Source organism: Saccostrea cucullata, unplaced genomic scaffold (genome assembly GCF_032062105.1).
Source record: "Saccostrea cucullata isolate Sc308-1 unplaced genomic scaffold, CSIRO_AGI_Scuc_v1 ctg16476, whole genome shotgun sequence".
NCBI lineage: Eukaryota > Metazoa > Mollusca > Bivalvia > Ostreida > Ostreidae > Saccostrea > Saccostrea cuccullata.
Genome location: NW_026941206.1, coordinates 1 through 13,015, shown reverse-complemented (window position 1 = coordinate 13,015; position 13,015 = coordinate 1). Strand labels below are relative to the sequence as shown.

Here is a 13,015-nt window from a genome sequence, read left to right as displayed (position 1 = left end):
AACAAAAATAAAACAGTTTCCCCCAAAATATCTTTAATATTTTTTTATCTATCAAATACTCTCTTGGAATCGAAACTAAGCGTGTGGTTGTATTATTTAGAGAGTACAGCATATCTTAATGAATTGTCTGCTGTTCTTTTTCTCTTCATTCGTAGTTTTATCTAAATAAAATGCAACAAAAACCACCGCCTGAATTCAATTACAATCATTTGACTACAAAAGTATGTATTCTAAAGATAAAAAAGGCTTTATTTCATCCAATCACTACATCAGATGAACAATATCAGAATTCACTTGAAGCAAAATTTACTCAAAAAGTTTTATATAAGAAGAAGGGAGTGGTTGATGCTTCCTTCAGCTGGATATTTAGGTATCCCGGCTAAGTATTATCAATTAACAGTAGTTACTTCTATTAATGTGTTTACTCTATATATTCCAAGAGAAAATGACAAAAATATACCACAGATTGGAAAACTTGTTTTATAATCGAATGATCAACAGAAACAGACCTTTATGTTTATCTAATAACAAAAGTTTATTATAATGCAAACTTTAGAATTATGTTTGTTTGCCATCTCCCCACTCAGGATTTAAAGCTTGAGGCGGTAGTTAGGAAAAACATCGTCAGAAAAATTTATTATCTTTGTAAAACACTTAAATTTCAAGAAGATATAAAAAGAAAAATAACTTCTACCAGGCGTTAGAAACGTTTTGACTCCGGCCGTTTAATACAGTAGGTCGGGATAATACAACAAAATAATTACATGTGTATTTAACTATGGCCTTTCACTGAACTTTTGTCAACTTTCTTCTACTGTGTAGCAATATACTATATTTATCTGAAGAGAGGGTGTATGTCTTTCGCTTGAGTGCATAAACGAGTGGATTCCTACACAATATCTGAATGGGAAGCAAACAGAAGCAATCTTTTACCAAACAAATTGATGAAGCAAGATTATAAGACTTGTTGAAAGTCATCATATTGCGAGTTCTTTAGTCCATTATTTATACACTGAATTGACGACAGGGTTTTTTCCACGTCATTTCTTGATTATGACAACGAGCACAAGGCGGGTGTGACCGGTCGGCAGGGATGCTCACTCCTCCATGGCACCTGATCCCACCTCTGATTTTTCGGAGGTCCGTGTTTGCTCTGCTCTTATTTTGTATATTGGTTAATGGACTTTTAGATTGAATACTGTTCGTTATCTCCATGTCCTTCTTGGTTGATAAAATGTCCTTGTCAGGAAAAATAACCTATCATTGTATCAAAACTGAGATATGGTTTTATACTAATTCTTTAGCCATTATTTTCAGTCTGATGTGCACAGGGATTTTCCTAAATTAATTAGGAGCACACAGATTCTCTGGTCGACACACGGACCTTGTCAGCAAAACCAATCTTTCATTTTGTGAAAACTGACAATTTTTCTCATGATTATTTTATGCCATCATTTTCACTCTGAAATTCTTAGGAATTTTCAAAACATTACGAGGAGAACACGGTGACTTTAAAATGTCCATATCGATTCCTTGCTTGTTGTATGTCTCACTTTTTTAATTGTATTTTGGAAGAATTTGAATTTAGTTCAAACTCTTTCAAAGGAAGATCTTCGCAACATTAAATTTCATTGTTTCTCTATTTTAATCAACTGGCAACTAATTGTTAGAAGAGTTCGATCTTCGCTTTGTTAAATTCATGGATTCCTAATTTTCATTTAAAAACCTTACAAAGATTTATTACTGAGTGCGAGAAATGCTGTATTCTTCTCTCCTTACAACCAACAATAGGGGCTGTCAAGGAGGAACTTTAGTCCAACAGTGTCACAGCATTAAGCATAGAAGCATAGAAGTGGATCATAAAGAGCAGAAGAACTTTCAAATTCTTTCAAAAGTCTCTATTAGCAACTCTGACTTTTACATTTTCTTCATTAATTCCTCAAAATAAATTAAAATCAAGACTTTTTGATATGATGAACCACAGCTGCATCAATAAAAGTGGAACCTTGAGATAAGTCATCAGTAGCACTGCTTCGTTAAGAGGACTCTAATCATTCAGACAAGTACTCTGCAGTTGAATATAAAAAGATGTGGCATTCTTCACTAACATCAGAAGTCTTCGGAGATCAAGTTCTTTCTCATGAAATGGTTCGAACTCTAAATGGTACTTGTTGTGTTTCTTTATAAGCGCGCCATTTTTATACAAGTATATAGTAGAATTTATTTAAAAACGTCTGTAGAACAAGAGAAAAAAAAACTCTTGCTGTGGCTTTAATTCAAAATTCACATATTCTGGTTATCGAAGATGTTTGAATTAATTTATAATATTGGATTATAGAAAGGTTCATTCTTATATCAACTCGATTTATCCCAGTCAACTCATTTCATTTGCTCTTATTATGTTCCCCAAACGAAGTTGGGGAACATATTGTTTTTACTCTGTTTCTTATTATTATTATTTTTCTTCTTCTTCTTCCTGGGTACTTTTTTGTCCGGGAATGATCTTGTAAACTGTTCATCCGATGTAGGTAAAACCTTTTTAGGGTTAGTAGACATGTTATGTAGATTTGCCTAGTCAAGGTCATTTTGCGCGCACGTGCTTGCAAGAGCGCGCACATGCAACACGAGAAATGATCAATATAATTGATATAGACTTACTTTCTCAATTTTTGATGAAATGCGTTGAAACTCATATTGTAATGATATATTAGTAGCATAGACAAGATGACATGGTCAAAATAGCAAGATCTCACGCGCATGCACGTGCGCTTTGCTCTGATTGGCTAAAACTAAAGTCTCAATATCTTTCTTGTTTTTTTGACGAAATCCTTTGAAATTTTGAACATAGTCATGTATTACGATATCTTACAACATGATATATAGCAATTATCATGAAAACACGTGTATGCACGTGCACTGCAATCTGATTGGCTGAAACTTTAAATAGCTATAACTCCCTTAGTTTTCAACCAAACTGGATTGGATTTGGAGCATAGAGATGTATAATTGACTTCTACAAGAAGGCATGATCACCATGCACATGCATGCATGCATGTGCGTGTACGTGCGCTGCAATCTGATTGGCTGAGATTTAGAACATAGATAGATGTAATGAAAAGCCTCCCCGAGAGCGAGAACAATAGGGACAGTAATTATCAGTAAATGTCAGCACATGTCTAAGTTTTTCAGCAGGGACAGTAAACGGGTCAGTAATTGTCTAAGTTTATCAGCACCGACTAAGATTGTCAGCACTTTTCAAAGTTTATCAGTACCGGCAGTAAAAAGGTCAGTAATTGTCTAAGTTTTACAGTAACGACAGCACATTGTCAGTAATTTTCTAAGTTTGTCAGTAAAAAATGGGAATGTCAGTACGTTTCTGACTTAGTAGTGTATATTCCTTAGCCTCATGAATTCGAAGCGTAACCGCCATGCAAGCCGATTTACACCTAGCGTCATTTTTTAAAATCTACGACGGACGGTTAGTACAACAATTTAAATTCGAAAATATTCAATTGTCTGTCTCAAATGTATATATAAGTAATAAATAACAAGTTTATAAACTTCAATGGGAATTGAAGTGGGTCGGTATTTGATCAAATCTTCTGAGAAGGCTTTCGGCCTTCACAGAATTTGATCACGTGACCGACCCACTTCATTTTAAAGTAATATGTACAATATTCTTAATATAATTATAAAACATGCATAGACTTATACGTATCACGAATAAACCCAACTGAAAACGGTGTATACATGAATAAACCCAACTGAAAACGGTATATACATGAATAAAGCATACTAAACAGTGTCCTATAATATTTTTTAAAAGATTCACTTCTTCCTAAAATGTCAAATCACGTGGAAGAGAGTTTATTCTGAACAATGTTGCTTTCTGAAGTTTGTGCAATGATTTTTGTTGTAAGGAGTTTTGATAAGACCGGAGAGATCCCGAATAGTCTCCACAGATTTGTTGACAGATTCCCAGTATTTGCCAAGAGATATCTCTGGGGAGATGAGGTACATGAGTCCCGTCATGATAGAGCAGCAGAGTCTGTAGATCCTGTAGAGATTGTTGTGACCTGACTGTGTTACCCAGTCTGTGGTGATTCAGTATTAACAACATGTGTAACATCACTAGAGGTGGGATAAATAATGAAGGACAGCTATTCTTCTCACTGATCATCTGCTCTAACACTAGTTCATCAATGTAACTATACTCACAAAGAAGCATGATATCTTTCACTTCAGCTCTCTTCATCTTAGTACACAGTGTATTCCTTTCCATGTAGTGTCTGTACATTTCTACATTAACATGATAATTATACATAACAAACGGTAATGACATCCTCTCCTGCGTTTTGTGTAAACAACTGAGTGAATCTTCGTATCTACGTGTTTTGTAGAAGTACAAAGCAAGATACAGAATGTCAGATAAACAACCAAACCTACACGACTGTTTTAGCAATGTAGTTACTTTTTTCATATAGAAAACCTTATTCCGGGTTTCATTTTGATTAATTCTACACTGTAAGAACATGGCAGTACACCGTACCACCTCTGATGTGATACATTGTAAAGAGACTGTTTCATACGATTTAAGACTTATCCCGATCATATTCCCTATCTGTTTCATGTACACTGCAAATTCCTCAATACGACTAATTTCTATATTAAAGACGTACAACACACTGGGGGAGATAACTCTTGCGATTTCAATTGAACGTTTGACGTGACGTCAAATTTAACGTCAAAAATAAAGCGTCAAAACGACGAGTAAAACGATCCCGATGTATATCAATCATAAAAGAAAAATGGGATATGGAGCTTGGCTGTGATCATGCGTACCATACTCAATCAATAAGTATTTTTTAATTAATAATTGTATTTTTAATCAAAGCGCAGCATTTTTTTTTAATTCTGAATATTTTATTTTACATTGCCGAAATTCTCATTATGTACAATCGGTTATATAACATTCCGATTAATGGTCTTCATTACAATTTGTGCATACACGATATAAATATTGTTTTTCTTCTTTAATTAAATAAAACAACAATAAATAAACAATCAACTTTTTACAATGTAAAATCCATGTTGTTCTCAGACCCTTACTGATCAAAGAGGAACAACTCTGAAAATGTAGATGTTTATTTTCCTCCCTTTATTCACGGTTTTCCACAGAATCAGATACATTTACAGCAAGACCTGATAAATCCGAGAATTGAATTCTATAGACCTCATATACACAATGTAAGTATAGAATTGAAAAGAATTGTTCACTTGTACTGAAATTATTTGCATTTATAAATATTCCATTGCAGCAAATCGTAACTTTGACTTTCTGTCAACAATGTCGGTTCGCATTTCCTCGAATCAAAACAAAACGTAGCCTATAAGATTTTAAAAAATATCAATGTGGGATTTGATATAAATTGAAATAGATGAAGAGTTTAATGTTTGATATTTTGAAGTTAATGTGGACGAATACGGAATTTTCATTTTAACTTTAGAAGCGACGACATTGAAAGAAATGCGTACAGTACAATATCATGAGGGGTGTATGTACATCTAATGCAAATGTCGATGTATCCCCACGGCCGCATACTGTCTCGTTTGAAATAATGACATATAAGAAACTACAATTATTCCATTTTTATCACAGGAGAGTTGAACATACACCATTTTCATAATGAATAAAATTAAAAATCAACATATTCAAGTTCAACAAAACTTGAATTCGTATCCAGGTTTCATGTGATATGGAATGCATAACGCATACGTATATGGACTAAACACTAAAATCTTTCAGTAATTTTTTCCTTATACATATAAAAAGAGTAGTCAATATTTATTCTGCATTCATGAATTTAAAAACTAATGCATACCCCCGGGATTCTTGACGAAATACTAGTATATTTGCACTGTAAACGACATTTCGTCAAACGCTAATGGTCTGCGACGCAAAAAAGGAAGGGGTGGGGGTGATAGGGGTATTCAAAAATTGCCTAAAAATCTACATTTAAATAAGCTTTACATATAAGAACTTTTAAATGTGTAAGTTAATGTATTTTTGAAGCAAAAGCAATATTCCAATTTAATTTTTTTAATGTGTATTTGTAGATTCATATAACAAAGTGATCGACCCCCGTCTGAAAGACGCACGGGAACGTGATTTATTGAGAAAGGGGGAGGGGGTAATTTTCCGCTATTAAATCAAAACTGGTCGTACAAAAATTATACAAAAAATTATGAAGATTGTTTTTACTACCAGCTACCTAAAGAAAGTTTTTTACCAAAATTAAACGACAGGTTTCTTCACAAAAAAATTTTGAATTCGAAAAATACGCAATTTTCAAGGCTTAGAAAATTCATAGTTTTTCAGTTTAAGGTCTTTAAAAATTGTTTTAATGATATGTATATAAAAAAGATGACCATGTTTTTGTGTTACATGGTTAAAGGAATAAGCCAATGAAATTTGACATTTATATCTAACCTGGTTTTATTGAAAATCAAGGTTTAAGTAGTTCATTGATTAAAAATTTTCTCTCCTTGTAAACAACTAAAGGGGGGTAACTTTCGGAAGTTCCTGTCCAAAAACCACTCGAACGATTTTGTCCAAAATATGCATACATGCAGTAGATATAGTCAAGTACTAAATATACAAAAATAACGAAAATTAAACGACAGGAATTTTTTTGGGGTAGGTGTGTTGTACATCCTTAAATGTATATAATTCTGTAAATAAGCTTATATCTAGTTCAGTGGTAGATATAATACTGTTCTCGTCTGTCTGGACTCTCAATGTTTTATATAATATGGCAATACTGAGGTAAGGTCGGATTTTTTCACTTAATAGCAGACATGATATCCCCTTACTATACAAATCATACAACTGATTGAACAATAAAATTTGTACAGAACCAGTGACTTTCACTCTAAACATGTTGTTTTGTGGAATAAAAAAGTTTGGACATTCCCCAGTATGTACCATGTATATCAATAATTTAAAGCTTTCCCAGAAACAAGTCAATAAGTTCTCAGGTGTCCAGGACAAAGACGTATTCTTCTGTATGACCCAAAAGACAATAGTTTTTATAAAATATGAGCAGAGAATGGATGTATTTGGCTGACAATTAATTACGTCTTTCAGAAAAACTTTGAAGAGACCATAACACAAAAACTGACAATGATTCATTGAATAAACAAGTTTTTGCTCTGCTTGAGAGAATGAAATTCTCCATTCTAGTTTGTTTTCAGGTGTGCTTCCGATCGGAACAATATGAAATCCTCCGCTTAATATTTCTGATACAACTGTTTGATTCGGCCATCTCCGTTCACGACATCTCTGTATCCATGGTATTGCTGACGTCGGCCAGTGATCTGACTTGAAACAGAAAGCATTGTCAGCATCTACATCTTGGAGTATGGAATAGGTAGAACAAGGTCCATGAAGGACAGCAGTAGAAATACCATAGGTATTTAAGAATCGCAAATAGTTTTCTCTGAATATTGTACTTGAAATATATGTACTGTCATTCATTACTACACAGGACGAAACGGTTTCTGCATTATTGGATTGGCTTAACAGGCTAAGTCTGGTAAAACCAGGCGGTAGATCATCACACTCCATCAGCATCACAGTGTGTTGTGGGATACGGTAGAGATTGATCTGAGAGATATCGCATATCACCTTGTGGTCTGGAGGCCATAACATCCAGTCAGAGTCGGAAGTTATCAATCTGAATCCCTCACGTTTACTCCCACTTTTCATTCTATCAAGTCTCTTCATGATGTACACAGGCTGACTCACGACCTCCATAGTGTCATTCACTTCTCTCCTGATCCTTACCTCTGTAGGACTCCCTACCCGACGACAAAGTCCCACGTACATCACTTCTGATAGGCGAGCTATGTGATTCATCCCGATATTTTATGAGAATCAAAAGATGCACGTCTGAAAATTAAATGATTTCATACATAATTTTTGTCCTTTTAATTTTTTCAATATATAGAAAGAGGTGCTTATTTATGAATCATTGTTTTAATTGAGTTTTGTTTTGTTTTCACTATGCAATATATGGAGATAACAAAGAGCTCAAAAAATGGAAGGTTATCAATCTTTGTAACAGATACGAACACATTACTTTAATGAATAAACCGTATTTTATTTTATATTGAGATAGAATAGAATATTATAAAATAATATATCTAAGCTTTAGTTTTGTAAACACTTTATAATTAGTTACATGTAACAAAACAATGAGCACAATACGAACAGTTGACAAAATCTACAGAAGCAAGTAGATTAAGTGACAGGGTAATGGTAGGGAATGCTTTTAAGAGGCAGTCCACCGAAAAACCAGGCAGTATTGTATTGATAGGCGGCACATCGAATGTGACGAATATATGATATTTTATTGAAAACAATATCAATGTAGTCCAAATGGAATAATGTAATCGAAGATTTGTTTGAAAATTACTTATTTAGTAAAATATCCGTTTCTTTCGTGTAATTGAGTTCCCCTATGTAAACCATTAAATTTAGGTCAGAAACAAAGAACTGTAACTTCCAATACAGTTTTAACAGGACTATAATTCACGCTGAACTAAATCAAGAAATATGTCATCTTTCTTTTTCAAAAATAAAATCGGTGGGAAAAACACTTGTGAATTAGTTTTCTGGCAAAATATATAGACGTTTTTATGAAATTTTGCAGTGCAAGAGTTATCTCCCGTGGCATCGGTAAATCTGCTAAACGCCTTACTATCGGAATCCTAGTTTAAAAAAAATAGACTCGATACACTAAAGAAAATTATAAAACAAAAAATAATTACTTTATTTTCAAAATAGAGCTAATTTACGCCTGCAAACATAATATTTGGATAAAAATGGGCTGTATTATTCAGGATGAATCCACGTTTCCATTGATGTATCAGTGACGTCATATACCTGACTAATACTGCGTCACAATCAAATAGTTACAAGACTTCCAGAAAAGTTATGTAAATTCTTTGCGTAAACGTGCAAAGAAAAATAATTAAAAATAAGTTATTTCTCCTTTTCTGTTCAGTTACTCTACACATTGCAATATCCAAAATTTTAAATAATTTTTTTTTTATTTCATACATTTTTTTAATACTAGGATATGCACAAAAATAATTAATTTTTATAGTGTTTTTATTGAACATTTCTTATTTATTGGGATGTGAAAGTTTTATACTTCTGATAATCAAGGAATCGTGAATATTTTAGATTTACGCAAAATTTAATTTAACGAAGTTGAGATGTTTACTTCATGATATTTGTAAAATCTTTAATATATTTATCTATGCAGTCAAATAAAAATAAACAAGCAGCGGTACACGTAAAAATATAAAACAAAAAACCCTGAAAAATAAGTTAAAATAATATTTATTGCGGAAGATTACTGCTGAGCTCCCAACTCCAATTTGAAACTAAAACGGAAGATGGTTCAGTGAAACGTTTCTGTTTTTTTTTATTATTATTTTTTTTAATATAATTTGGAGATCAAAATAATTACATACTCACGTTTAATATGGAGTTAAGATATGTAGCTATCTTGGCCAATTCTAAAATGTTTTCATATTCATGAAACCTGTTTTTGAAAAAAAAAAATGATGCCATGATGCCGCCCCTCCCCTCCCCCCTTTTGCATTTTGCTTGCGATTTATGGGCTCTTAATTAATGATGTATATGAAAAAATTTCTTTTATTTACATAAAAAAAATTTGTAAAAGAAGAATATATAGGTGAAAAGTATTAACAGATGACAGGTTGAAAAAACTTGGATAAACCCGAGTCTATACACATAAAAATATTTTCTGTATTTACACTGTAGGTACGTACAAGAATAATTTCGCCACTAACTCCTTATTAATTCCTGAGAAAATATTAATAAAAGAAAAAAAAATTACTTTGAAAGAAGATACTTAATGAAGCTAAGCTGTCTTTTCTGAGTTGCAACATAATGCATGTACAAACACTTATTTAATTGCCGAGTATCAAGAAATCAAAGATGTTTTACATGTACACGGTAATCATCACTGTAATCATGTACGTAAAAGACATGAGGAATTTAGATAATTATATACATTTGAATATATGGACAAAATCATTTAAAACATTTTACTGAATGAAAAGAAACAGACAGGCATATAATTTCTCTGATAAATTAAAAGGAAGAACCAAGTTTACGAAATATTCCTAAAAACCATACCCGATTGAAATACAACCGATCCCGATCGAAAATAATTCAAAATATATAAAGTTGATAAACTAAAGGCAAATGCCACTTATAAGACATGGATAAAAATAAATAAAGTTAATTTTGAACTATATAACAACAAAAGAGTCAAATTTAACAATACAATTATAGTATTTTCTTCTTTATATAATTCCGATCGGGATCGGTTTAATTTGGGAAAAATCATAGATAGTAGGTGAATTTGAATCCTCTTATTTCCCTCAATATACTTGTTCCCATCAATTTTATGAAGTGACTCAAAAGTTTGTCCTTTGTATTCATATTAACATGAGGAAAAAAATTTGTCATAGTAATGTATTGGCTTTTATAACGTATCAAAATTCGGATACTGAATTCAAAAAGTGACTTGCTAAACTCAAGTTTGGACCACATATTTTTTTCTAAAGAAATATAATTTGGAGTCTTATTCATTAAGAAATAAAAGATAGGAGTCTATGCTATAGATAATATTGATTGACACACCCAGCTTTTAAGTATTTCTTACAAATAAAACAAAATAAAAACGTAGTATTTTTTTTACCCTTATGTTGACCTTTTTGCACTTAAAATTAGACATTTACCAAAAATAGGACTAGAGGACCACTAAAAAAATTTTTGATGTTGCCATGTATTAACACTTGCTTGAATAAGTTTACATGCAAAAAATAATAAAAATCCATGACATGCGATGTGCCACCTATTGCCTGGTTTTTCGGTGGACAGCCTCTTAAGAGATACATGAATTATTAGGAGATAAAGATCAATATTATTTAAGGAATGCATGCACTGAGGTGGTGAAAAACCTATTTCATCTTTTAAGTCTGTCAATTAGTAGACTAACATCTTTACAAATATATAATAAAACACTACCTACTGATACCTGTTTCCTAAACGTCCTGATAAGATATCTTTTTTTTTTTCAAATGGAAATATTCAACCTTAAATTTACTTTCGGTTTGTATTATTCAACCCTTTACCTGTACGCTATTTCTGGAAATCAATAACAAATCTACGAAAGCCCAGAAGGCTCATTCGAGATTCGAGTTTTCAAATACGAGATTCAAAATTCGAAATTCGAGATTCAAAATTCGAGTTTCGAGATTCAAGATCCAAACGAACCAATCAAAAGCGGGTTCAACATTTGATTACTTCCCTTTATTATGTTTTTAATATAAAAAAAAAATAAATATAATAATATCAAAGGGGTCATTTAATTAAATTACAATGCAAGAAAAAGTGTTATATATATTAGAAGGAAATTTAAATAACTAATGGATTTTTGAACAGCAAAAAATATTTTAATTTATATTATAGATTGAGTAGATTCTTAAATATTAAATAAATTACATTTATCAGGAGTATATATATTTTTGTATTGTCTACTTAACTTAATTTTCATGCATTTTCTCTGTCAGAAAAATCACAGGTACTTTTGGACAGGAACCCCCCCCCCCCCCCCTCCCCAATCGATTTGAAACCCTAGGGCTTATTGAACATTTTTTTCACAAGATATATTTTTTAAACTTATTCATCATGTCTACAATAACAAAAAATTGTAAAATCCCCAGAAGAATCGCTCAACAACCCCCCCCCCCCCAATATCCACTATATATTATCAGAGAAAGATATGCCACTCCAGTCTGTTTACGTTGTATCCCCACTGGTATTAAATGCATTTATTTTGTTTTAACTTTAAATGTCGATTCACACTGTCTCTACATATACAATATATATTTCTGTCTTAGTCTATGCTATCGGACAGACTCTGCATCACGTAATAATCCCACATTTTCTCCGTAAACAGCATTGAATTTCTTTCTTGTAAGGTGGGGTAATAAATAGTGGGTTTTTTTGTTAATTTGGTTGAGCGACTATTCTGGGGTTTTTAGGCCAGCGATTTTTTCGTATTTTAAGGTACCATATTTACCTGAAGATAGGGTGTATGTCTTTCGCTTGAGTGCATAAGCGAGAGGATTCCTAAATAATATCTGAATTGGAAGCAAACAGAAGCAATCTTTTGCCAAACAAATTGACGAAGCAAGATTATGAGACTTGTTGAAAGTCATCATATTGGGAGTTCTTTAGTCCATTATTTATACAATGAATTGACGACGGAGTTTTCCCCCGTTATTTCCTGTTATGACAACGAGCACACGGCGGGTTTGACCGGTCGGCAGGGGATGCTCACTCCTCCATGGCACCTGATCCCACCTCTGATGTTTCGGAGGTCCGTGTTTGCTCTGCTCTTATTTTGTATATTGGTAAATGGACTTTGAGATTGAATACTGTTCGTTATCTCCATGTCCTTCTTGGTCGATAAAATGTCCTTGTCAGGAAAAATAATCTATCATTGTATCAAAACTGAGATATGGTTTTATACTAAATCTTAGGCCATTATTTTCAGTCTGATGTGCACAGGGATTTTCCTAAATTAATCAGGAGCACACAGATTCTCTGGTCGACACACGGACCTTGTCAGCAAAACCAATCTATCATTTTGTGAAAACTGACAATTTTTGGCATGATTATTTTATGCCATCATTTTCACTTTGAAATTCTTAGGAATTTTCAAAACATTACAAGGAGAACACGGTGACTTTAAAAGGTCCAAATGGATTCTTGTATTTTGGAAGAATTTGAATTTAGTTCAAACTCTTTCAAAGGAAGATTTTCGCAACATTAAATTTCATTGTTTCTCTATTTTAATCAACTGGCAACTAATTGTTAGAAGAGTTCTATCTTCGCTTTGTTATG

General features: G+C 32.6%; 2 protein-coding genes across 2 annotated transcripts; both read right to left on the bottom strand.

The window, feature by feature from the left end:
• Positions 1-3,713: 3,713 nt before the first annotated feature.
• On the bottom strand, positions 3,714-4,640 carry LOC134257409 (uncharacterized). The gene has a single exon (XM_062740021.1). The coding sequence runs from the start codon at positions 4,628-4,630 to the stop codon at positions 3,839-3,841; it is 792 nt and encodes a 263-aa protein (XP_062596005.1). The 5' UTR covers positions 4,631-4,640; the 3' UTR covers positions 3,714-3,838.
• A 1,362-nt stretch (positions 4,641-6,002) lies between these two features.
• On the bottom strand, positions 6,003-11,228 carry LOC134257411 (uncharacterized). The gene is made up of 3 exons (XM_062740022.1): positions 11,136-11,228; positions 6,775-7,951; positions 6,003-6,010 (listed from the first exon to the last, which is right to left on the bottom strand). Exons 2-3 carry the CDS (start codon positions 7,916-7,918, stop codon positions 6,003-6,005), a joined length of 1,152 nt encoding a protein of 383 aa, XP_062596006.1. The 5' UTR covers positions 7,919-7,951; positions 11,136-11,228.
• Between the last annotated feature and the right edge of the window lie 1,787 nt (positions 11,229-13,015).

Excerpts from the sequence above, each read along its gene's own strand:
- LOC134257409 (XM_062740021.1), bottom strand. The coding sequence starts at position 4,630 with ATGAAACAGATAGGGAATATGATCGGGATAAGTCTTAAATCGTATGAA.
- LOC134257411 (XM_062740022.1), bottom strand. The coding sequence starts at position 7,918 with ATGAATCACATAGCTCGCCTATCAGAAGTGATGTACGTGGGACTTTGT.